Source organism: Hesperophylax consimilis, chromosome 24 (genome assembly GCF_061612785.1).
Source record: "Hesperophylax consimilis isolate HC1 chromosome 24, BYU_Hcon_1.0, whole genome shotgun sequence".
Lineage (NCBI taxonomy): Eukaryota > Metazoa > Arthropoda > Insecta > Trichoptera > Limnephilidae > Hesperophylax > Hesperophylax consimilis.
Window position 1 is genome coordinate 10,163,269 of NC_142859.1, and position 27,273 is coordinate 10,190,541.

Genomic DNA, 27,273 nt, shown 5'->3' on the forward strand with positions numbered 1-27,273 from the left:
TAGGGTATCCGCAGCTTGACATGGTAGCCGTGTATGATAGTACGTTTTTATTCCGTCACAGCGCATGAGTGTTTTGATAATCGACATTACGCCAAGTATGATGTTAACTGATTTTCATAAATATTTTATGTGAATACCTTATAAAATTTCCAGCTACTGTTTGACATATATGATAAACCATAAAATTAACTAAATGGACCTACGTCCTACAATATCGTATTTCATACATAATAAATTTATGTTAAACCTTCAGGGTATCTGTACAATAAAACCCTATATCAATACGATATTGAAGAAATCCCTCATCTATAGTCAGTTAGCGATATTTGCGAGCACGGTCAGAATATGAGTCCGACACTCGGAAGACAAAAGCCGCTATAAGCGCGGTCTCCAAGGTGTCAGATAAGCTCTCAATATGCACAAATTTTTTGATAATGTCGACCGTTATGCAAAATAACTGGCTTATTAATGAATGGAGGTGAACTAACTAAGCTCTTAGAACTGAAAGAAATCGTATACACGATCCGCAGACTTAATTAATTCATATAAGACGCGATCAATTGATTCAAAGAAACAAAAGTTTTCCAATAATAATTATCTCCCTTTTAGTGTAAAAAATGTACAGTCAATGTTAAATTAAATATTTCAATTCGACATTGTCAATTTATCAGTGTTTTTTTACTTTTATTTAACCATTTGACGTTTAGAAATCATAGAGAGATGAGCCAGTGTTACCAGCTTATATAGACTTCTGATTTATTTCAGTTTCCTTATCAGTTTGGCTATCAACTGCGTGACCGTGCTCAGTAAATCGGCGTAAAATCGTCGGTAGTTACGCCTATCGATCCGATATTGTAAATTTATCAATTTCACTATGGCTCACCTGCCATACTATAATTTATTTATAAATTTATTAAAAAATGTGATGTACATCTTTAATACAATTGATAAACGATCGTGTATGTGGAAACCTTACTAACTGAAACGTAAAATAAAAACTGACATTAAATAATTCATGGAAAGATACTAAAGATATATACATTGCTTATTCGGTCAAAGGAGGTCGTTTTATCTGTTGCATAAAATTGAAATAATAATAATTTCCCATCGAATTTCGGAATTTATTTAAAGTATTTTGAATTTTATTTTTTTAAATTTTTTTTTTATAATTTTTAAAAGAAAGACAAACATTCCCGGGTTACGAATAACCTGACAATATTTGAAAATCTCCTACTACCACCACAGTAAGCGGAAAATGTTGCTTGTGTTGTGGTGGAGGACTTAGCCAGCCGTATATTTCTTACAATATTTCTTCATTTCAAAGATTTCTGTAAAAACCAACACCATTTTAGAAACTTTTTATGTTATCTATCAGATTTTTGTATTCGAAATATACTTGAATATTTAAAAGTGCAATATTTTAGTTTCAAGCATGAAAAAGTAGGAAAAAAGCTTATCACAATCATTTATTATCAAAATGTTGCAAAATTTCAGAGAATTTAAAATTCGTAAAACAAAAACCTGTTACTTTATATTGTCCATACAGTTAAAAATTACAATAATAAATCCCAGAAAATAACTAAAAACAGCTGACACATAGTAGATTTTTTAAATTTGTATTTAACCTATGGCATTTCTGTTATTAAAAAAAATCATCTTCATGGAAGTTTTATTATATTCAAGCGGTAAAAGTAAATTAAAAAATAAAATGTCTGACATAACATTGCTTCTTAAAATAAGATGAAACTATATACACAACACAACATTATTAATTGATTAAAACTGACAAAAATAACACAAATAATAGTAAACATATTTAATTATACTAATATAATTTGGAATTCATCATCATAATAGAAATTACTAACAAAAACATATTTTAAAACGCACAAGTCATATTACTCATATTGCCGTGAAGAGGTGCCACGCGCATGCGCATTCAACGAAAAGTAATTTTGCGAGACTTTTTTTACTAGTAATAATACGAAATTTGAATTATACAGGCTTTGTACAATGTGTAACAAAAACAACGTTTAACGGTTATGAAGTGTTTTTTTATTAGTAAGGCTGATAATATTTATAGGGTACCAAGAGGGTTTTAAAGTAAAGTTGGTCCTTTTTTAAAGGTGATTCCTTTAAAAAACAAATTACGAAATGTATCCTTACTCACGGAATACATTACAACTACAATACCCATTCATTCTACACTCTATCAATTTAATCACCTTTCAGACAAAACATAATATATCCTTATTCCTTAACTTATCGGTACAGTATGTACATAATTAATTAGTGTGATCTATTTACTAGTAATTTCTCAAATTTTTCATCTTCTTATAATTCTCTAACTTCTCAATTCTCTTCTTGCAACCCAAACTAGCCATACATCATTTTTATTATTTTTCTTTTTCATATTATAGTAATGTATAGATTCTATTGTCCGCAAATTGTAAAATTCACCCGCCATAACACAGCTAGCATCCAACATAACTAGCATAAAGGGTGAAATATCACAAAAAACCCCATGTACTCTCTAAATCATGTATCAATATAATAAAATAAATAAAATGATAACTAACATTATAACTTATCAAAAAATCACAGCAAGTGCGCAATACTAAATTGGGTTCTTTAATGTATCAGACGGTGAATACCTGAACATCCTTTGGACAGATGAGTTTTTCTTATAAAGCTCCGTTGCTTTATAATATGCTCGGTGAAAATATAAAAACGATAGGTTCGTTGAATCTATTCAAGAAAATGGTAAAAAATTGCATACTGGCTGAGAGTGATGTTTGTTGGCTTGCCCATGTCGTGGCTTCTGCCATGATTCACCTTAGGAGCCCCATATTCGATGTGATTCATGTATGTGTTATGTGATTTACTTATTTGATTGAGTATAATTGTAAAGCTGCTCATCTCGATACAGCAATTCCCTAGTGAGATGAACAGCGGAGGAAAAAAAAAAATTAAATAAATATTATTTTGGAAGCAATATTTATTCGGATACCTGCCGCTGCTACCCATTCAAAATATTGATTAGGTATATATAGCACGTTCGAAGAAGCACCGTAATAGAAAATTTTGCTAGTCCCAAAGTTTCCAACTAATACGGTAAAAAGGTCAAATTTCAAACAATGGAATTCAGTAAGGAGTTTCCAAAATGAAATGTACATTAAAATTCTCGATGGTTTCTTTGAATATATTCCGTTGCTACTTATCTTCACACACACAAAAGTGTTCGCGGATGCTGTGTGGAGGGTCTTTTTAAGGAGAAAAAGAAGTTCTGGCAAGGAAAAAGGTAGTGTGTGCACGATTGACGGACGTATCCCATTCCTCCAACTATTTCGCAGCATCTGCTGCCAATAACAGGACAACCCTCACACCATGAACCCGGGCACCCCTGCTGTCACCAAATGTAGCGAACCACTTTGGGTGACCTATTGTAGAAGTGTTGGTTATCCAATAAATGGTTCCCGGGCGGCGGTATCCACAATCCACATATATTGTATTCAGTCACACATAATTACGCTGTTCTTGAAAAGTTCGGTTCTTTTTTTAGCAAGTTTTGGCGGGTTGTACCTACGCTGATTTATAGTATAACATGGAAATACTATTGAAATTGGAAAGTAAGGTTCTCTAGAGACCAAAGAATAATTTGAATATCTTAAATGATTTGTTGTACCGACCAACTAGTGTTATAAGAAAAACTCTTTTTTTCTGCCATTTGCTGGTCTGTTTAAGCAGGTGAAAAGTTCTATGGAAATGATGAAAACAGATTTTCCAGGACATGTTTCGAACCTTCAGCATAATTTTCATGATTCCTACCGTGTCATCATTTCGTGCCATATACACACGATTCACCTGCGGTATGTGAATATAGGGCAAATGCAGTATGTGACATACAGTGCACAGGGCACACACACCGTCAGTAGTCAGTATACATATTGCGCACAACTACGTGTCACGGCGAGACCGTCGCAATGAACGCGTATTTCCACTATGCAGCGACGCACAGTGGGTCATATTGTCAAATTAGAAGCCCGAAAACCCACATTGATTTTATTCCTGAAAATTCACAAGTTAAAAATAAAACATTTTTACAAAAAAAAAAAAAATGGTATATTAACCTTTTCTAGTCGTGATTTTGAAACGTTCAAATACTTTATTCGATTTGGTTCAAGTACACGGTACATGTAAAATAGCGTAAAAGGGACACGGACAACTGAAAAATCAATGTTGCAGGTACCATCCGTTTCTACAAAGAACTAAACGTCATAAATTTACTTAAGTATCTAACTAGTGATAAAATAAGTCTAATATGCTTAGTTTGGAAGGTGGGGTACATAAAATTTCAATAAAAATAATTCATATCTTCTGTAAATTATTTTCAAGAAGCATTATTTATCGGGACTAAACATTAACACTTCGTAGATAAGCACAAGCTTTGGACAAAGACATCACAAATACCTGACAGTAAAAGTATTCAGCAATCTGAAACTCGACACAAAAAATGAAGGAAACAAAAAATGAAGGAAACAAAAAAAAATCACAAAAAAATTAAGATATGGAATAAAATAAAAATTAAATATATGTATATCTTAAAAGAATAAAACATATACATACATACATAGTACACATATTTTACAAAACCGGTCCAATAATTACATACACATTGCTTGGTTTTTATAACTGCCTTAATTATTTTATTTTTGTTACTTTAATAAATTTATTTTATTTCTGAATATTTCATTTAAATTCTTTGATTTAACATAATTTAAATACAGTACATTTTATTTACATATATAATTTGTCTCATAAGATTGTAAAATTGGGGCCTCAAATTACCAAATAATATTTTATAAAAAAATACTTCTAATGTATCAATAAAAAAATTCTATATATATGTATAACGATGTGCCTAATTGCATGAGATAAACATCTCCAGTTTATACAAATATTATATTTGTATCTCAAAAAAAAAACATCTACTCACCAGCTTATAGTGAACGCCTAATTGCAACCGCATCAATGAACGATTAATCTAAGGGATTTGGTTGGGGTCCTTTTCGTCTTTTCACCAAAATTTTCATGCCTAATTTAGCTTAAGTTATCTGTAAATGATGCGTTTTTTTCTCCCTTTTCGAAAATACATATTTTGATGGCTACTAAATTCATATCTGACCCACTGTGCGGATGCGGCAATAACTGGGGGAATTGGCAATAGATAGAATATTAATAGCAGCCCGTATCATGACATGAATATCTCCTGCCCGAGCCACTCTACCCCAATCGACCACGCAGCCAGCGAACCAAACCACCCAGAGACAGGAATCTTTCCGCTTAATCCTAAATGCTGAATAGTGAGCGGCATATTGATAATGCGATTCGAGTTTTGTAAAAAAGGTTTTACGTTTGTTTGCTTAAATTCTTTAACTTAAATTTTTCAAGTATCGAAGAGCTAAAATTAATTCCCATTTCTCATCCATTGCCTATTGTTTTACTGAGCAGGAAAAGAATATTGAGAATAAAAGTTTGTGGTTCTGTTGAGACATAACATTGAACATTTTAAGATTTTTTTAAATATTTTGTATGATTATTTCACTGAGTGAAATCTTTTCTCCCGGGGATTATTTTATACTTGGGGCTGCTGTGTGGAGGGTGTGGCATGCTCCTTCATACTCGTATTCGTATTTGAAATTAAATTCTAAAATTTGTTTATGAAATAAATGAAAAAAAAAACTCTTTAAAAACTATACTTGTTTTTAGATTTCCCACGGTCGAAACTATGTATATATATACTTATTTTTATGTTCAATTTATGTTAACGTTTATGTAAATGCTTACAATTTTATGTAAACGTTTACAATTTTATGTAAATATTCACAATTTTATGTAAATGTTTACAATTGTATTGTCAAGTTTATGTAAATATTTAAAATTTTATGTAAATATTTAAAATTTTATGTAAATGTTTACAATTGTATTTTGAAGTTTATGCAAATGTTTAAAATTTTATGTAAATCTTAATAATTGTAGTTTGAAGTTTATGTTAATGTTTACAACTGTATTTTTAAGTTTATGTAAATGTTTACAATTTTATGTTGAAGTATATTATTTTTAATATTAAAAAGGACATAAATAAAAATCTGAATGTTTTTTAGCATTTCCCCCTGGTGGTGATGCAGCGGTGAGGAAAGCTGAGATGGAAAGTGCAGAGGAAAGAGGAGAGATGGGGGTCGAGGGAAGAGAGGGAGAGAGGAGGACAGGCAGAAGGAAGCAAGAAGCTACAAGATGAAGCTACCACTTATCCTTCTTCTGCTGCCACTTCTACCGATAAGGGCTGGAGCGGAAACCGGTTAGTATTATCAAATTCACTAAATGTTAAAAATACCTCCAGCTTCTGTCAATTCCCATACATTCTGATGGCAACATGCTACACTAGTATTATTATTGTATAACCTGTATTCATTTTAATGGATTTTATGTGAAATATATTCTTTAATCGAAATCGAAAAAAAAATAATTAGATAACCCACATACGACCTTTCTGCTTTTTGGTTCATACATAAAAAAATATTAAAGCGGTTATTAACTCTGTCTTTGATGTTTCAGAAAGGTTATAAAAGACTTATATAAATGTGAGAAATTAAAAAAAATATATATAAATGTTAAAATGTATAATATATTAATGTTACATATATATTTATTATATATAAGTACAGAATTGTATATTTAACTAAAGCTTCTAACAGGAATTCAATCATAACACTTTTTTCCTTCTATAAAATAATATGTTCTTTGATTAAACAATGTAATATGAAATTATGATATGAACTAAATTTGTCAATTTGACTGGCCTAAAACAGGATCCATTCTTAGTTGGCTAGTCAAAGTTTCCGCATATATTTTAGTGTATCATTTTTTGTGAAATATATTATTATTATTATAACATATCAATATATTTAATATATTCAATAATAAATTCAGAACATCAACAGTGACGTTGATTTATAATTTATAACCTCAATGAACAAAGAATGCTACATGGAACTCAACTAACACAGCTTTGCTGAATTTACCTTAGATATTTTGTAATATTTTTTTTGGTATATTCATTCTACTTTTTACGTAATCAACAACATTTTATTTGCTAGAATTTAACGAACTGATATTATATTTCACCAACTAACCTGCAACGTTTTTTGGCATCCTGGAAAACGACATTTTGTTTACATATTACATCTGTAAACTGCAAACACAGAAACTAATTTTTGAAACATTTTTCATCAATATTGATCAAAATAAATGTACGACGGACGTTGGACGTATTATTAATATTATGAGGTATTTGGTATAATTCATTTGCATGTGGTTCTTTTTGGATGACATTTAAAACAAGAGTCCCAACTGCCCGGAGTCTGATATGTTATATCCCCGATTTAAAATTTAAGGGAGTGTGGAGTGGGGGAGATGGGGAAGGGGGAGAAATAGAAAAGTGATGAATTACCTGTGAAGACACACATCGCATGCGAATAAATTTTGTGGACTGTAATCAATATGTTTTGATAACCTTGACACAACTATTTAGGAAGCTGGTTAACATTTAGTTACAATTGGGAACTGACTTACTCCAGGGGGCCTACTCTGTATCTTTCGGGTTAACAAACCAGTAAGTCCGGTGCTTAACCTTTCCTTGCCGGTGGTATCAAACACCAGACAAAGGCGAATAATTTTATCTGTCAATTCTTTAACGTTTATACTCTAGACGCCAGAATTTAAAATTAGCAATCTTTTATATAAATCAGAAACAATTATTAGTTTCCAATGCCGTTGCTTGCCTCAGCACCATTCTAATGCGTTCCATAAATATGGTATCATCATTTTTGAAATATACATAAAAAATATTCAATGGAATCGGTTCAAGACTTAGGACGGGTTGTTTCGGAGAATTTGAACAATTCATCAAATTTCAACGTTCATTTACGGGTTCTGTGAAAGTCCTATTCAAATTCTGTTTTTATATCACTATAGGCTAGTTGCTTGACAGAACTGAAATAAAAAAAGAACTTGAAAAAATCTTTCACAGAACCTGAAAATGAACGTTGAAATTTGATGAATTGTTCAAATTCTCCGACACAACCCGTCCTAACTGAATGATATAATGTTTAGTAACAAAATTGAAAAACAGATGTCATGTAATATTTTTTAAATGTAACTAACTAACTAACGTTTCTCCGCAGGGTAGGCAGAGGATGGACCGCCAAACAACCCGGTCTTGGCATTCACTCCTTGCCTCATTCATATTCATACATCGTTTCATGCATACTCTTCTATTATTCTGACTCTTGACATGGCCCGACTCAAGTATCTGATTCACTTGGTCGTGCCATGTCTTCATCGGGCGTCACCGACTTCTGCTACCATTCACGTCTGCATCATATATTCTCATTACACTCCTTTCTTTGCTCATACACTCCCTGTCTTGATCTAACTCATTACGCTTACATCAGCCTTGCACTCTTTGCGGATCTCCACATTTCTCACACGATCATGGTTTTACCACACATACGCCTCCATATTCCATGCCTCACTTACATACATCAGGGAAGGTATCAGCACTCCATTGTGGACTGCTAGCTTCGCTTCTTTGGACATTTTTTTGTTACCGCCAACTGCGTTCAGTCCTCCATTAATGGAGTTACCTGCATTTACCCTTCTCTGTCAGCCTTCCCATCTCTTTAGAATATACTCACTAAATACACAAACTTCCACTTGCTCCAAGTATTCCTCATTCACAACTATATTGCACACTGTTTTCGTACTCTCTCTTTCAAACACCATGACTTTTTAAATGTAACCCCATTTAATCATTTAAGTCAAGTTCTCGCAATAAATTACTATTTATCAACGTCATATTGCTTTTTTTTCTTCAACAGATTCATCCACTTCTAGTTCAGCGAAACAAGAAGGAACATCGTCTCCACTTGTTTCAACAAATCTTCCCTCTTCTAAAGAATGGCTCATCGCTCCACGGTGGAAAGTGGCAGATGAACACAATATCACCAATGAAAAACCTAACAATGTCAGTATGATCCTTGACAAAGGCTCATGGAACGCCACTAAACTATTGTCTAGAAACGCAACATATCAAAATACGACAATATCAACTGCCAAAAATATCAATTTTTATAATAATAATAATAATAATACGAGAACCTTAACGATCAACGTAACTGATTTATGTAATAATACTTCTAATATAAACTGCCATTCGGTCAATTCGTTAGATAAACATTTACTAAGTGAACTGAATAACACTCACGTTGAAGGTGAAAATAAAAGTATTGACATAGTTATGTTCAAAGTTATGTCACAAGTGAGAGAAGTTGACGCTGGTACCAGCACTAACGGTAGTGTCAGTGATGGAAAGATAACGATGAAATCCTCCCTGGGTTCGGTGGCTTTGGTGGTGCCAAGTCTGGGGGGCATGGAGCCCCACCCTGCCTATGGGTCCCCGGGCCTTGGACAGGGGAGGAATAGGACGGGGGGTGTTCTGCGCGCCGGAAGGACTGACGCGCCCATGCTTAACTACATTTTTGATACGTATTCCACCCTCAACAAGCATTCACACAGGAATGACAGGTGAGACACTTCGTGAATATTATTGTTTGACTAATTTGGTTGCATACTCATATTATCAGCTAGAGTGAGAATTGGCCCATGCCTCCAAGTATTACCTTGATTTAGATCATCTATTTCTTAATCCAACCTGCTAAAGTATTAGATTCCCTTGATCACGCTCATCTATATCATAATCCAACCTTCTAAAGTATAAGTTTCCCTCGATCATGCTCATCTGTTTCTTCATCCAATCTTCTAAAGAATTAGATTCCCTCGATCGCGCTCATCTATATCTTAATCTAACCTTCTAAAGTATAAGTTTCCCTCGATCATGCTCATCTGTTTCTTCATCCAATCTTCTAAAGAATTAGATTCCCTCGATCGCGCTCATCTATATCTTAATCTAACCTTCTAAAGTATAAGTTTCCCTCGATCATGCTCATCTGTTTCTTCATCCAATCTTCTAAAGAATTAGATTCCCTCGATCGCGCTCATCTATATCTTAATCTAACCTTCTAAAGTATAAGTTTCCCTCGATCATGCTCATCTGTTTCTTCATCCAATCTTCTAAAGAATTAGATTCCCTCGATCGCGCTCATCTATATCTTAATCCAATCTCCCAAAGAATTGGATTCCCTGGATAAATCTTATTTATTTCTTCATCTAACCTGTTCGTTCCGAATGACCTTATATTATGATCGTTAAAAAAGCTTACTCAAAAGAATCACATTTTTTGTTGGACTGTCGATGAATATATATACAACAAATATGTATTTTTTATTTTAAGTAGGCAATCACTTTTAAGAAAAAAAAAATTCATCTACAAATATTTTATTTACAACTGCAATGATACAAAGTAACTTTAGATTTTCTTGTATCTTTGTTTTATCAACCAAACCCTAAAATCGATAAGAACGATATCGCATTGGATAGAGCGACGAACTTAAATTGTTTTGTTTGGAATTAAAGCGCTTAAACAAGACTAGCAGAATCTTTGCAAAGGGTTTTTATTGTAAATTTCCGCATTAAATACATAAAATGGTCTTGTTTTCGTAAACTGCAAAGTTTATCGTTCTCCGCTCACTGTGGTAAAGAAACATTGATCACGTTTGGGAAAACATAAATAAACAGAAGAGGAAAAGTATAAGACAAACAGTCAAGTAGTCCAACTAACGGGAAAGTCCCATCTAAATAAGATGAAGGTCCTCGGAATAGTTAGTTAGTTGCTCTAATATACCTTTTACCTAAACATCTACACATACTTGCACGTACCGACATCGTATATACATATACCCTTGGGATACCTTGTAAAATCAATTGCTAAGGGTTGTCTGTCATCTAGAATTAAGATTTATTAACAAATTACCGTGAATTATCAAAATTATTTTGTATAATATACAGGGTGTAACAGCACATATCCGAATGATTTTAACGAGCGATTTCTGAGCATATTTGAAGTATAAAAAGGAAGATATCATTTTGTTTTCCGATTTCTTAAATTTAAAAACAAAAACAAAACTTTTTCTGTCGCACATCGCAACTTATGACTTATGAAATATTGGCATACAGAGCTCCGGGCCAAAAAGGCCCCTTTCTCTTTCATCATGATTTTAAATATTGGTTGTAGGATAAATTTTAGTTTAATTTTGGTTGTTTTTTAAAAATATTTTTGCAAGGAAACATGGCTGCAATATGGGAGATTTAAGATTTACGGAGGATTTGTTTGGGTTTTTTAAAGGTAGTTATTTCATTTTCATCGTACTGTGCGAGGCAGTTGATGGACGCGTTTTCAGGGGTGCGGAGGCCCGCAACTGATCACGCTGCTACAACCCGAGCAGTAGATATACGGCCCTCTTCCTTACATAGCTATACCAACGCTATAGCGGCGTATTAGTGAATCTGTATAAGTAAGACTGATCATGTTTAATGTTAACTTAAGGTGCACCATGTTGTGTACCATTTGGAATCGGGCCGCTATCAATAACACACCTTACGTGGATAGCGATAAGGTGTATATTCCCGCTTAACACCAGCCGCCTGTTATGATTTAAGCCAGAAAAAAAGTGCTTAAAAGGCCAAGATGTGTTCTTCTCGCAGAATTTAATTAAACCATATAAAATATTTATAAGTGAACAAATTTTCACACATGAGATTCCTTTATCTCGTAGCGCTTCGCCTAAATGGTGAATTTTGTGGAGCATGAACTTAAATATTTAATTCAATCCTATTCTTAAACCTTCTGTTGTCTCTGTAAACCTATCTCAATGTATTTTAAAATTTCATTTTTATCGTTTCTTTTCAATGTTCCAAATTATTTCAAATTTAAAATTTGTACTACCTACCTATAGGTACGTATACGTAAAAGCTGTCTGCGCGTTCCCATCTGATCTATTCTATGAGTTTCTATGGCCAATTTATATAACGAATGTTCAGTCAACTATTTGTATATATTCCATAGAAAAGCCTGTTTTCACGGATCTATTTAATGGATTTTATGAAATGGATCAAAGAATAAATCGAGTGTGTGAACTTAGCATTAAAGAAATAAACGCTTTCATCACACATGCATGAAAAATAAAAAAGCATGTATTTGATTGAAATGTACTTGTTGAAGGTTTGGTGGGCCGCGGATAGAATCCTCCAGTGGCACAGTGTCAGTGGACACCGAGGCCGAAGCCCATCTGGACTGCCGCGTGGCTGCGCTGCAGGACAAGTTGGTTAGTGCCTTTGTCTTCCATCCATATAGTATACAGTGTGCAGTAGTGATGTAATGGACCTCTGCCTACATGCTGAAGTTCTGCATACATTTCATTCCCGCTTTCCGCTTCTGCTTCTGCTTCCGGAAAATTACAACAAAAGTTAAACGGAACTTTCTAAGATCAGTTGCCACCAGTTGATTGGTTGATTTGTTTTTTATGTATATTTTTTGCTAATGTATTAAACATTGTACATACAAAATATTGTGGTGAATTTATGTATAGTAATTGTTGCATTTCTTAGTTCTTCTCACTAGTCTCTTCTGAGTCGGACAAAAGTTATTTGGCTCTATTTTATGTGTTTTCTGTGTAGTTTTTAATGTTTTATTCAGAGATTTTTCATTGACCTCATTCAGATTTGTATTCTTTATATTAAACTTTTCTATTCGTTCTATATCTAGAATAAATGTTGTTTCTTTGTCTGAGTGTGTTTTTTTGGTTTCAACTTGGTAAAAGTAACCTCCATGGGTATGTTGTTTCACGCGTTTTTTTACCAATTAATGGATTAAAATATTAAAAAGAATTAAAAATAGGTTAGCATTGTTAATTTTTTTATATTACAATTAAAATTCATATACCACATTTCATCCAACAAAAGTGTTTAAAGATTTCTATTCTACCCGTCCTCGTTGGATTTATTCCGCATTGTTTCGCTTCCGCTTCTGCTGCCGTTGCAACACTTCCGCTACATCTCTAGTCAGTAGTCAATAGATAGCTAATAGTAGACACTCTCCGGCCTGTACTGATCACTGATCACCCGTTATTTTCTTCCAGGTATCGTGGGTGCGGCGGAAACCTGAAGACGATTCCTTAGAGATCTTGACTATAGGACAACAAACCTTCACTGCTGATCTTAGGTGAGCTGCTACTGTAAATTAAGGTGTACATTGTCCATTGCCAACTCAATTTAAATTAATAATAATTGTATTGTTAAAGGTTTAGTGTGGAGTTCTTAGTCCCGGACACCTGGCGCCTGATTCTGAAGGCTGCTAGACCGGCAGACTCCGGGAACTATGAGTGCCAACTTAGCACCCACCCCCCGCTCATCTCCCGCCTCGAGCTCCTAGTTCACCGTGAGTAGCACACGCACCCTATACAAGGTTTAGGGTGAAAGGTTATTATTATTATCAGTTAACCCTTTGGAAGGTCTGATAGAGACTTCAATTATCTACATATTTTGAATAAGGTATTAAGCCTTAGTCAGGCACCGTGGTATAATGCTTCCCACCTGGAATTTTGCCATTCCTAAACGGGCAACTACTTCTGGGCATCCCATAATTCCTTAGAATTAGGACAGTGAACATATTGTATACGTCAAACCACAATCAGCGGTGTTTCGTAACGCTCTTCTAATGTTACTGCTATCAGATGCGTAAAGATTTTTTACCTCGATTATAGTGAATTGTTTAGAATTCCTCCAAAAAGTCTGATAACTATTTTGTGACTTTTCTTAAAATTTTGAATTATGCTTTCGGAACAACTCCAGTTGTCGTTTTCGTGCATTCTCAAATGATGAACAGTTGATTGTTTACTTGAAGAGGACTAGTGAAATCTTTTGTAACCTTTCCTGGCGAGGGCATAATACTTCCTAACTTGTTTTCGTACGAAATTTTTTAAATGCAAAAAAAACATAATTTCTTATCTTTCAAAGAGTATATTATCCACTTACATTGAATTATTATTGTAGAAAGCAATCACTTTGTGGTTTGACATATTTAATAAAATAAAATAAAATACTTTTTTTTTAAAACCATGAGTTTTTAATAATTTTTAGAACCGACCGGTTTCGCTTTACTCAAGCATCTTCAGGGTACAAATTATTACTAGACAAGAAGTACAAAGTGTGAGCTTATATATATAAAAAAATTTGAGGGAGACAACATGATATAAATATAACAAACACAGAGGAATTATACAATACATTTACACAAGTACAAAAGACATGGGAAAAACCGAAAGATAATTATGCAGACTAATGGATTATAATAATATATATGGGGAAACAAAGCATCAACTGACATGGTGATTAGGAGAACTTGGACATTTTTAATGATTTATTGGAAACAAACTTGATATTGGACTACTTGATATATCTAATTGATTATTAAGAATAGGACTTTTGGTTTTTACAGATTTTTTTTTTATTTCCAGTGCTTCTAGGTTATTGAGTCTGTTACCATGCCCGTTTGTATGTAAAATATTAGCGCCTGTGTTATGAGAGAGGGTATGATCTTTACTAATCAGATGATTGGCAAATTCAGAGAAACCGTTATTATTGCGACAACGAAGATGCTCTTTCCTAATATTAAAATTACGTGTTGTCTTGCCGATATAAAATGCCGCACAATCATTACAATTTAATTTATAAATGCCTGAATGGCTTAGTTTGTCGTCTTTATCTTTAGAATTGATTAGAAATTTACCTAGATTATTATTGGTATAAAAGGCCGGTCTGACTTCAGAAGGAAGGTTTTTTACACTTTAGTTAGAAAAGTTATTATTGAATAAAATACGGCGCCATTGATAAGTAATATTATCATTGATTTTTGTACAAGGACTAGCGAATGAGAAGCGATTACTGGCGATTTGCTTTAGTTTTTTGTTTATGATTATATCTATAAATGATTCGTAGCCATTATTTACCGCTATTTTTTTTAATTATTTTTAGTTCATTAGCAAAATTAATATCTGAAATTGGAATTGTAACCAAACGATGGACCATTGAATGGAATGCGGAGTGCTTATGTGCAAATGGATGATTCGATGTTTTGTTGATTACAATATCAGTATATGAGGGTTTACGAAATATGTTAAAATCAATTTTGTTATTAACGATCGATAAGGTAAGGTCTAAAAAATTAAAGGTTGAATTATTGCCTATCTCTAATGTGATTTTAATCTGATTATGATAAGAGTTAATAAGATTGAGGAAGGAATTCAGTTGACGCTCTGACCCTGTCCATATACATGATTAGTAAAGATCATACCCTCTCTCATAACACAGGCGCTAATATTTTACATACAAACGGGCATGGTAACAGACTCAATAACCTAGAAGCACTGGAAATAAAAAAGATGTAAAAACCAAAAGTCCTATTCTTAATAATCAATTAGATATATCAATTAGTCCAATATAAGTTTGTTTCCAATAAACCATTAAAAATGTCCAAGCATTCGGCAGATGCGCTCATACCTAATTTCACCTGTTCCTGGTCCACGATTTCCTTTTATTTAACTTTTAAAACATCTTGTAGAATCAAATAAAAATAAAATATGACTTGCCGAATAGACACCGTGTCCAGTCGATCTGGATGTAAGTATTTGAAAACAAACTAGCTGTCGATCTTGCCAATTTGTGAAAGCAAAACCGATAGGCTAAGAAACATGACGAATCGAGACCGTGTCATGTTGATCCGTATTTAAGTATTTAGAATCACAACTGGCCGTCGATATTTCCAATTTTCGACAGCAAAACCGACAGGTTAAGAAATATGACAGGAAAAATTAATTAAGATCGTATTTACAAGTTAATCGGGAATAGTTGATTGAACAAATGTTATTGTTGAAGTTCATTTAGGAAATAATTAATTAAGGAATGGGTTAATTATTTTCATAACATTCTGTTAAAACACATTTTTAAGTATTATTTGCAAACTAGCTTTACCCCGCCATGTGTTGCTGTGGCTCCTTCCAGAACTTTCAAGAGCATTCTCGAACATTCCGGAACTTTCTAGACTCACCGACACACTCGGCCTCTCAGTTTGGAACCTTATAGAACTTTCTAGAGCATTCGAGAACCTTCATGTACTTTCTGGAACCTTCCAGACTCACCGACACAGTCGGCGGGCCCATTCTGAACTAATCTGAAGCATTCGCTGCCTTCCCATAAAAAAGCACTTTTTCGTCACCCACTCCCACCCACGCTCATCTACCCCCATCAAACTCTATTACTTTCGATGTGACACCAAGGGCTATCTACCACCATAACCACACATGGGAATCAATGGCTGGTTGTGAAGAAAATTAGGCGGGTTGGGAAACACGTGTTTATTTTTATAATATATTAGATAGATTTGTAGATTCGAAAAAAAGATCATGTATTTATCTACCCTAAGAAATTACTCCTACCCTTAAAAAAATCGATGCTTGTTCTACCTTATTTAGCTTTCATTCATTTCGCTTTTTCTAACTTAGTTATGTTGTCCAAAAAGTATTATTATCTTGTAATTCTGCTGTGATAGTTAAGTTACTGTTTTACATATTTCCGGTTAAAGTCGCAGTTAACATTGTCAACAAGAAGCTGTGCTATTGCTGGGCCCATATTATCTAGCACGGTGATCGATAAAGGATTTATCGACAACGTTGATAACTTGTCATCTTTCCCGAGCATGACTGCAAATCGCTAACGTTCAATCAACAATTCAAGCCGAATAAATTGTAAACTCTCGTATATCGTTCTAGATACCCTGACTGGGTGCATATACCACCAACTTCTCTATCTGGAAGTATATAAATAAATAAAAAATTAAAACGTTCAGCAGTCTGGCTTACACGGGTTCTTCTATTACGCTCGAGGATCGACGAGATGTTATCTTTTTGATGATAAGTAAGAATTCCCAGCCAACGTCTCTAAAAGTCCGAGGCGGTGCGTGGCGACTAGAATCTACACACCACGACTGCTTTAGGAAGGACATTCATGTAATTAGATATTATTTTTTATAGGAAAATAAAACCTAAAGGGGTCTTTGTTTTACGAGCAGTTCGAGATAAGTTCCTAAATTGCGGGAGCCGAGTCCTCTATAATGTGTCCATGGAAAACCATCATCTCTCTCAGCAGTGTGATCCCTTGTAATATCCCCTAAAATGTTAGTATTTTACGGTCTTTCCTTTCCTCTGTATTGATTTATTGACGTTGCTAAATGATAAACCCAAACAAACCTTGTATAAGTACACGAGAAGGCGGAGAATCTACACAGATATCCGTAATCTCTGCTGCCGAGAAAACAGCCTCGAGCCAAAAAACTCTTCTACTTTTTCCAACTACCAAGGCCGGTGTTGGAGTGGACTTGAGAGTTGTTGCTTCGAGAACGCTTTATAAACCGAAGTACTTCCTAAGAAATTCCATCCATCACTCTCGATGTTCTATTATTAAATTGACAGAAATTTTACTAATTTTAATTCTGCACCTACCTACATATTTTTAATTGAAAATTATTAATTTCTTCTAATACACGGTTTGTTATTTCAACTCAACAACTTCAGCAAAGGAGCTTTGCTATTGATTAAAAGCCTTGCATATCCCTGTGGAGATATATGAAGGGTCTAGCCCTGTCATTATGTGTTCAACGTACTATGTGTGCAGAATTGACTTGGATGTTCTGTATTGTGGTACGTAGCTCTACGAGTATAATAATAATATTTGGCTAATTTATATAGCGCCGTTTTCGTGAGTTCAGCCTCAAGGGCGCTGTACAAATATATTTCTTAAATGGTTAATACTAGAACTACTGACTTATCTCTAAGACTTATATCTAGTGACTTACGACTAAGACCTATAACTACTATCTTAACGACATATATACGAGTATTTACATATTTAGCAACTTACAACTAAAATTAATATTAACAATCTAATCTTACTAACGCCAGAAGAAGAAGGAAAGTTCCATTATATTAGGGTGTTTTTATTGTTAGCTGGATATATATGTTAAACGAATGAAATTAATGAATAAAATCAATCGTCAATCTTAAACGCATTTAGATGATTCATCTGCCAACAATTAAACCGATTGACTTGTTATGTTCCCGCTGATATTGTCCATAATATATATAGTATATAAATTAGAGTCGTCGACTTGCTCCTCTTCTCTCTCTGGAATTTTTCTGAAATTTGTAGAAGTCATGAAAAACTGTTTGGAACACTTCGAGTATACAACAATATACCTTTTATGCTGAAAATCAACATTATTTATTTTATATGCAAGTCAACAACTCAAATGGTAACCGAAAAACTCAGTGACAATTCACAACACTTTTGTAAAGTCATTAAAAGTCATAAAAGTGATAAAACTAGGTTGAATAGGTTAGGATAGTTTTAAAGGTTAGTTTTTTTCATAACTTTTAATGACTCCTGCAAAGAGCTACCCAATTAGAGGCGCTATTGGATACTTATATTTTGTCGAAACGTGTTCCAATATTAGAACGCGATAAGAGGTGCGAGTAGACCAAATTCGGTAGTTTCCGGTCGTTCGGCGAGAGGGCTGGGAGTGGCCTCGGGCCTTCCTACATTTCGTAGGGTAAAATACAATAGTACCTACATGCAGTGCCGGCTCGTGACGGGAGTAATAGAGTGATAATATTAAAATAAAATGGCATTATTAATGTTGTTGAAGTCGAAAACATTTTTAATATTTTCGAAAATTAAATATTTTTTTTATATTTTGAGGAGTTTGGTAGTAATATCGAATTTTCGAAAAAAATAAAAACCTTTCAGGCTACAACAACATCAATAATATCATTTTATATATTTTCACTCTAGTACACCCAAAACGAGCCGCCTCTGCCTATATGTAGATTACAATCCTGGAAAATACAATTATACTAGCACAGACCCGTGAAAAATCACGGAATAGTCTGAATTTTTTACACATCAGTTGGATCAGTTACAATTTTGAAAATAGTTTTCTGTTGAAATATTATATTAGGTAGGTACCCACTTTATCACTTGTCTGAATTCTTGACACAATCAGTTCAAAATTTTGATAATGACACTTAAATTCAAAAAAAATCAGAGTTCATTGAACCAGAGTTACAATGACACACAGACTTGCAACCGTAATTAGTGTAATAAATTGTTTGCACCGACCAGGTGATGTATAACAAACAACCCCCCCTCCTCTCCCCTCCAACCCTAGCCTACACCTTAGGAATGCTAAGCTACGCCACTGATCTTGTTCTGATAAGGATTCGTCACTGTCCTGAGTTATGGGGTAAAGAAGAGATCTTTCCTCCATGGTTATCATATAGAACCATATAAATGTGTGGCGTACTTATTCTTATTTATGTTTTGATCTAGCGCCAATAGTGGAGTTGGTAGAATCTAGCGGCACAGTAGAGCGGGACAAATACTACGAGAGGAATTCAACTCTGGTGTTGGGGTGCCGTGTGCGCCATCTGCCCGCCGCAGGGGTGACTTGGCGCCACCAGGAGCGCGTGCTGAACGACGACACGCAGCGTGGCGGGGTGAGCGTGCGCACGCAGGAGGCGGCGGGGGGCGGGGGCGCGGACAGCACGCTGCTAGTCGCGCGGCTGACGGCAGCCGACAGCGGGCGATACTCGTGCGCTGCGGTCACCAGCCAAACGCATCAGCTGCAAGCCTCAGTCAACGTGCACGTACTCAACGGTAACAAACATCCACAATCATACACAATCAATATTTATGTTTAAATTTGTAAGAGTATGGACAGCCCTGATTTAATTAACCTTACTGAATTTCATATACCTACGAGTGCTACTCGTTGCAAAATCCGTGATGGATTAAATATAACAATCCCAGGACTGAGCATTTCAAAGACTCGCTTGTACTTAGATTACATGTAGTTAGTAGGTAATAGATACGCAGATGTGGTGGATCTATTTGACTGCACGGAATGTAGGTACAAGAAGGCTATAATATCATATATATTCAATCAAAATTAATTAAATCGAAGTCTACTAATACTTGCTATAATCTGTATGTACTTTTTCATATCCTTCTTAAAGATTGTATTAATTTTATACTTTCTGTAGTCATTTTACGATCAAATGCCACAGGTAATTGTTATTTTTGGTTGAATTATTTCTAGTATATGATTATGCTTCTATACTGTGACAAGAAATTATCGTGTATCGTAATATTTATACCGAAGACTCAATAAGAAGCCAGAGTAAAGTTAGCCTCCCAGAAGCTGGGCGTACTGAACAGGGCCCGCAGACATTTAATCGTACACACTGCTGACCAGTGGCGGCCGGTGGTCAAAATATGTGGCGGTTCACCGGATTACAACATTAAGTCAGAAAATAAATTAAACAAAGGTACATACCTATTTATAAAGAAGTTCTATTCTACGCTCCTTTTGTTTAGCGAAGACCTCTATGACTCTCGTGTTGAAATCAGGCATAGACTGAATAAACCTTTTTTCAATGCTTAACACTGATAGAGCGTTCAGTCTGTCCTGGCTAAACGTGTTTCTTAAAAAGGATTTTATTCTTTTTAACGTTGAGAAACATCTTTCGCTTTCAACTGAAGTCATTGGAATGGTGCACACAAGTTTTAGTAACTTCACAGTCTCGGAAAAGTCTTCTAATAAACAAGTACTATAAAAAAGTTGTAAAATTGATAAAGCTCCGTCAGCTTTTGAAAAATCGTCGCGGGCGTAAATTGCACAGAGTTCACCTTTTAACTGAATTTTATTTAGGAAGTCATATGTTTTAAGAGTCACATTGAAATCATGTTCTGGGAAATTTGACCTGTACACGGTGAATTTTTCGCAATCGAGTAATGTTGCTGCAGAAAGATGTTTACTGAATTCAAAGCGTTGTTTCATTTCGGACAGAATTGTATCGCAGACCTCTTTACAAATAATTGATTTGGCGGTTTTTAGTCGTTTAGTAGGTGGCTCAGGAAAATTGTCTGTAGAATTGCGTACATTTTGAACAGATTTTTCAAACTCATTGAGGTTATTTCGGATTATAACGGGATCTAAGTTTTTTAACTGCAATTGTCGGAATAAAATATCACAATGCGGCATAATTTTTTGGAAAAAATTCAACCAATAAATAAATGTTTCATCTTTGAGGTAGCGTAAGAGCATATCAGCTTGATTGATGGTATTGCTGTCATTGTCGGATTCCAAAATCGTCTCCATGCACTCAATTAGGGATTCGCGATTGGTACCAACGGTTTTAATTGTCCTTATATTAAAATTCCACCTCGTCTGAGAAACTGAGGGAATTTTGCGTTTCACTATTTCATTTAAAATATCTGTTTGTTTCGACGACCGCGAAAAAAACTTGGGGAATGTGTGCAAATTCGAAAAAAACATTTTCACTTCTTTACTTTGGGACACACTTTTTTCTACAATTAAATTTAGTTGATGGGCGTAGCAGTGAATGTAATGCGCATACGGAAACACATTTTGAATTTTGGCCTTAACCCCGCCAATTTTCCCACTCATTACAGAAGCACCGTCGTAGCACTGAGCAATGAATTGCTTCGGAGATATATTTAAAATGCCAAGTTCTTGAAACAGCGAATCTGATAATCCAACGGCACAGTGGGATTTTGGTGTTAAATACTTCCAAAACCGTTCGCAGATTTCGCCATTCCGTTCGTAACGAATGATCATTACCATTTGCATAACTGTGGATACATCAGTCGAATCGCTACAAATTCACACTTTGAAATTTGTGATTTTACTTCGCTGTGATACACTTCCAAAATTGCATCTAATATTTCATTTTGTATTGTCTTTTAAGTACCCTTGAATATAGAGTCTGATTCCATATGCTGCTTCATTGCCATATCAAGTTCGACCACAAAATCAATTAAACCACGATACACTCCGGGATTAACCGAGTCTCTTTTTTCGTCATGTCCACGCATAGCTAATTCAAATGCACCACAAAATTTTACGCAATCAATAATTTTGGACAGGATGTATCGATTTTTATTAACTAGCTCATTATGGTGTTTAACTTGGGCACGGTAGCCTGAATCCAATTGCATTCTGATGTCAACTTTTCCTAAAACCTTTAAGCTTAAAACTTTTTGCAAATGTAAATGACAAGAATTATGTTTTTTGATTTTTTCAGAAAGGTGAGTTAAATCAGTAACACCGCTAATTGTCCAAACTGAATCAACATCGTAAATTAAACACGGAAAACAAAATAAACTATTCAATTGATCACACCCACAGAGCCAAGAAGCTTTGTTATACATTGTTTTGTTAAATGATCGAGTAAACTTCTTCGATCCAGATTTGCACTCTTGTTTTATTATCAGTTCAGATTTAGGTGGACCGGCATTTTTTATTATCACTTTGTTTTCAAAACTCGACCTATTGTTCTTAATATATTCCACATTCAAACTCATTCTTAATTTATACGTTGAACAAACACAAAAGTAAACATATATTGGTATAACCTGCAATTGATATGCCTTATTAATAAAATTGATATACAAGATCGATATAACCTGCAACTTCAAAACTTTCGCAGAGTAAGAAAAGTTTTAAATTCAACAGACAGTGTCCGGCAAAGGCGACGGCTGACTGAACTGATAATAAGTAATCTGACCATCATTCATATCTTAATGACAAATTTTATCTTAAATGCTTGTATCGAAGAAGCGAAACATTCGCTGAAAATAGCAGATGGTTAATTGAAACCACGATATCGACAATAACATCAAACATACGCGTTTTAGTTTAACTTTCTACTGAATAAACCGTTCCTTCTGATGTGGTGGTAAAACCCCGAACGCCGTTCATGATATGGTATTATTTGCAAAGAATAGTATGAACTGGTATGTACCCACGCTTTCGACTGTTCCACAGAATATGCGACAAAGCAGTTAAATTTTGGATCGCAATCGAAAACGAACTGCTACGAACATAGGCACAAGTCGGTCTGCAAGTTGCGCGCTAAGTAGGTACCTTTTGAATGAGATATTATAACCGAACCGAGTTTCGTATTGTGATTAGCCATGTCGGAAATATTGTTGGTTGTTCGGCGCTCGGGAGCACATATTAGCTGGCCGCCACTGCTGCTGACCCTGTACAAATCACACAGTAGAATTTAACAGCCACCTTTGGTCTGGAGCCCCAAATTACTTAAACCCTTGACTGTGCCCAAACGGGCGTTTGATTCCCCTATCTTAACAATATTAATAGCCGGGAAACACGCCAAACGCGCACCCAACATACGAGTATGTACTCCTTCCTCTCCTCAAAAAGACTCTTCACACAGCATTCCGAAAGATGTCGTAGGTCCAGAGAGAAATTATTTTACCCAGGTAAAATGTGCATTTAATATAAAAAAGTATAGATATTGGAACACTACCTCAGACCCATTAAAAATAACGGAATGCTGTACAAATCCGTTCCAATTTTGAAAATGACAATTAAAACATTTTTCTGTTAAAAATATTTTATTATAGGTAGGAAATTCTTCAAACAAACAATTCCAATTTTGAAAATGACGACACTTAAACTCTAAGGAAATTAGAAGTTCAAATTAGAAATAGAGTTCATTGAACAGAAGGTACAGACAAAGACACAACCAATATTAGAATTTTTAGATTCATCCTTACGCATAATTATGTACTCTCAATTTATATTTCAATTTTAATATGTAACATAAGAGCTATGCTTGTGTTTATGGATGGGGGGGTGTTATTTATTTAAATATTAAGATTTTTTACTATTGTTGTTGTTTTAAAAATTAATTAATATTTTATTTAGTTTATTTGAATATAATTTTTCAGTGTTGAATTCTTTAAAATTATTTGTATGATCGAATCCAAGATCTCGACTAGGAATAGGGAATACAAATGAAAACCAGAAGAAAAATTGTTTGAACACTTCAATGGTTCTTTTTGATGATAACAGAGGGCGCTACTTCCGTTTAAAACAATAGATTTTCATACCCGAAAAACTAAAGAAAACTTTTTCTGCTAATTTTATAGCGGTGGGTATTCTTTAACGCGTGGTAATATTCATGGATTGGTGATGATTCGTGTCCCGAAACAAGATGAAAAGATAATATTTTCTTCCGAGCTACAAACACCACGCGCAGGTAAAACAAAATATTACCATAAAATTCTGCATGAAAGAACGAAGAAAAATATTTTCCCATCGAATAGCTTTCCTAAGAATTTTTCATCAATATTCAGATGGTCGATCTGAAAGATCAATTTAAATGCAAAATCATGCAAATTAAAAGCCTCGCCGTCAATTCTCAGGAGTAAATTTAAGAGGAAATACAGAAATAGGGTCACACTGGAATTGTCTCTTATACCTTCTGCTAAAGTGGCTCCCTGGAGATTGCCGTGTTCTGCTAGCTTTAAACTAGAAAATAGACTATATAGGCGAGTTCAAAATAATAAAACAACAAATCACTAACTACAATAAATGTCGCTATGATAATAATCTGAGGGAATTATTACACTTAAATATGTCCATACTTCGGACTAATGTCAACGAAACTGGCGCCATCTATGATCCGGTATAGTATTGTTCACTCGCACGTGAAAATGTATGAAATTCACTTAGCGCTGCTGCAGAATATTTTTTCGATACGATATTTTTGACACGTATGTCAAAAATAAATCACGGTCACGTTCATAAATGTAACTTTGGCTTCCGCCATTGACAAAATCGAGAGAAATAATTACAATTTCTACATAAACTATACAATACTTCGATGTTGTAGATATATTTAGTTCATCAATATTGCAAAAAGCTTTCTTTTGTATATTTAGATACTTTTACATTATTTTTTTTATTTTTTATGTCGGTCATACTTAACTACTGCACTGTTTACGAGCATATTAGATAAATTATGTGAATTTAAATTAAATGCCACTTAACTGGCGTAAATAAATAAATAACTTATGTTTTTATCGTCTACACTCCAAATACATCTGACATACAGCATAAAAAATCGATAATCAAATGAATTTTATTTTTAAATTTGTTAGTGGTATTATAGACAGCCCAGATTTATTTAGCCCAATAACCTTTCATATACCAACTAGAAATACTGGATGAAAAATTATTTTTAATTGCAACAATTTCAGGACTGAATCGTTTAGATACTTGCTTGTACCTAGATTGAATGCAGTTAGCAATACTTTCTCAGAAATGGTAGATGTGTTTAACTGCTCCGAATTTAGTTACAAGAAGGCTATAATAACATACCTCATAAAGAAATATTAATGTTAGCAATTGTTATAAAATTAACATTTTTTAATTCTTTAATAATATTCCACTAAATTATTTTACATATCACGTGTTTGTAAAAACCCGTGTGGGCGTATAACATAAATGAATAAATAAATATTTAAACCTCTATTTACCTATTATGTCATGAGACACAATTTGCATAGTGCAATGATGTACTTTTATTTATTTATCATGCAAGTAATTTGGTAATCTAATACAAGGTCTCTGTCCCAGAAGAAAGCCTCGCGGAGCTTCACCAGGGCTCTTCCGACGGCCCCCAGGCCCCGGGCACCTGCTGGGCCCTACTCGCCCCCCTACTTTCTCTCTCCCTCTGCAGGGAGGCCAGACACATCATCCTGCCCCTGTGACAGTGCTGAAGTGCTGATGGTGGACAGTGGTTAGGTGGATGACATTTTGTTTTAGTTTCAGTGTCTCTTTATATCATAAAATAATAATAATACTGAGTATCATATGGGCCAAACAATACATGTCATGAAACAGTTTATTATTGATGTTAGGTATAAGAAATAAATTACATTCAAAACTATACTTTTTTACTTATTTCACTGATTTTTTAAAAAGTTACATAACATTAAGTGAATATTTATATTATGTCCTCGATTGAATGTACAGACAAAAAAAATCATCTCCATTCAAGTTGGATTTTGAGTTTAAAAAACAGTTACCAATGTCATTAATAAAAATGTTAAATAATAAGGGTCCCATCAAGCTGCCCTGAAGAACTCCAGATGTTACGGAAACAGTGTCGAATTTATTTAAATGGCACAAGCACTACTTTTTGACTACGGTTGGAGGTATAAGAGAGCCAACGATAAGTATTGTCATGAATACTTGTCTAAAAGCTTCCAAAAAGTTCAGTGATCAGTTGTATTCTGTTATCGAAGTTATTAACGTTATACTCTGTCACTCTGTTAAAAGTTGGATGTTGTAGATTTACCACTAATGAAACCATGTTGGTTCCCATTATTAACGAAAAATTCTATGCCATTTACGAAGGAGAGAAATGTGTCATAGTCAGCTTGGTTTTTGAATTTCATATATTTACTTTTAAAAAATTCTATGTTTCCTTGCAAAGGGTGGCATTGTACCATGGAGAATATTTCAAATTTCACGACCATTTGTGGCGGATATGAAAATTATCAGGGAATTTAAAAAAGTAACTTAAACTGGCTATAAAATTGCAGATACTATTTTTTGATTGTTGCAGATAATGGATGCCCAGATAACTTGTTCCAGAGCAGAATTAATTGATTCGTAGTCTCCACATTATAAAGAAGGGGTTTCCTAAAATGATAAATTATATAGATAGGTCATCTATTGAAATAGTAAAACATAAGGTGTTTATATGTTGATATATTGACAGTAATATTTCGACTTAAAAGTTTTAAGCTAATCAAGTTATCTGCATTTGGATGAAAATGATAATGGAGGATTGCAAGTTAAGTGTGTGGGAATTTCAGGAGATGTTAGTTCCATTGCAGCAGAGCAATCTGCATGATATTATATACCATCTGCCGCACAACCTTCACCCGCCCTCACCCTCTCAACGAACTCAACCCTACCAAAAGCATATTGGAACTATTGTCCGTAGGAAATAATCACCATATGTTATGCACAAATATGCTTCAGTGATAAACAACCTTATTAACTGTGAGACTAATTTCACTTTTACAAATAATTACCGCTTGGTCGCAAGGTATAAAAAAATGTAACATTGCTTTAGACACTCTGTACAATTGTGCATTAAATAGATAAGTAGCTTACAGGGGAACCAGCGCTGACAATGAATAAGAAAGCTTACCTAAAAAAGCGGGTTTGATAAAATTTAAAATATGTGCCGGTTAAAAAATCAAAACACAATAAAATATATTTTTGAATTGTAGTAATAT

The 27,273-nt window shown here is 34.3% G+C and overlaps 1 protein-coding gene across 2 annotated transcripts in view; it reads left to right on the forward strand.

Annotated features, from left to right (window-relative positions):
• The window catches only part of LOC149411883 (uncharacterized), a 162,591-nt gene extending 136,748 nt beyond the window's left edge, over nucleotides 1-25,843 (forward strand). Inside the window, exons 2-8 of one of the 2 annotated variants that reach the window (XM_089646427.1) lie at nucleotides 6,165-6,358; nucleotides 8,940-9,645; nucleotides 12,239-12,341; nucleotides 13,155-13,237; nucleotides 13,317-13,453; nucleotides 19,456-19,782; nucleotides 25,598-25,843. In XM_089646427.1, coding sequence (XP_089502553.1) covers nucleotides 6,295-6,358; nucleotides 8,940-9,645; nucleotides 12,239-12,341; nucleotides 13,155-13,237; nucleotides 13,317-13,453; nucleotides 19,456-19,782; nucleotides 25,598-25,731 — 1,554 coding nt within the window. In that variant the 5' untranslated portion in view covers nucleotides 6,165-6,294 and the 3' untranslated portion in view covers nucleotides 25,732-25,843. The remainder of the gene's footprint in view (nucleotides 1-6,164; nucleotides 6,359-8,939; nucleotides 9,646-12,238; nucleotides 12,342-13,154; nucleotides 13,238-13,316; nucleotides 13,454-19,455; nucleotides 19,783-25,597) is intronic. The other variant, XM_089646428.1, reaches the window with a different exon arrangement.
• The last annotated feature ends 1,430 nt before the right edge of the window (nucleotides 25,844-27,273 follow it).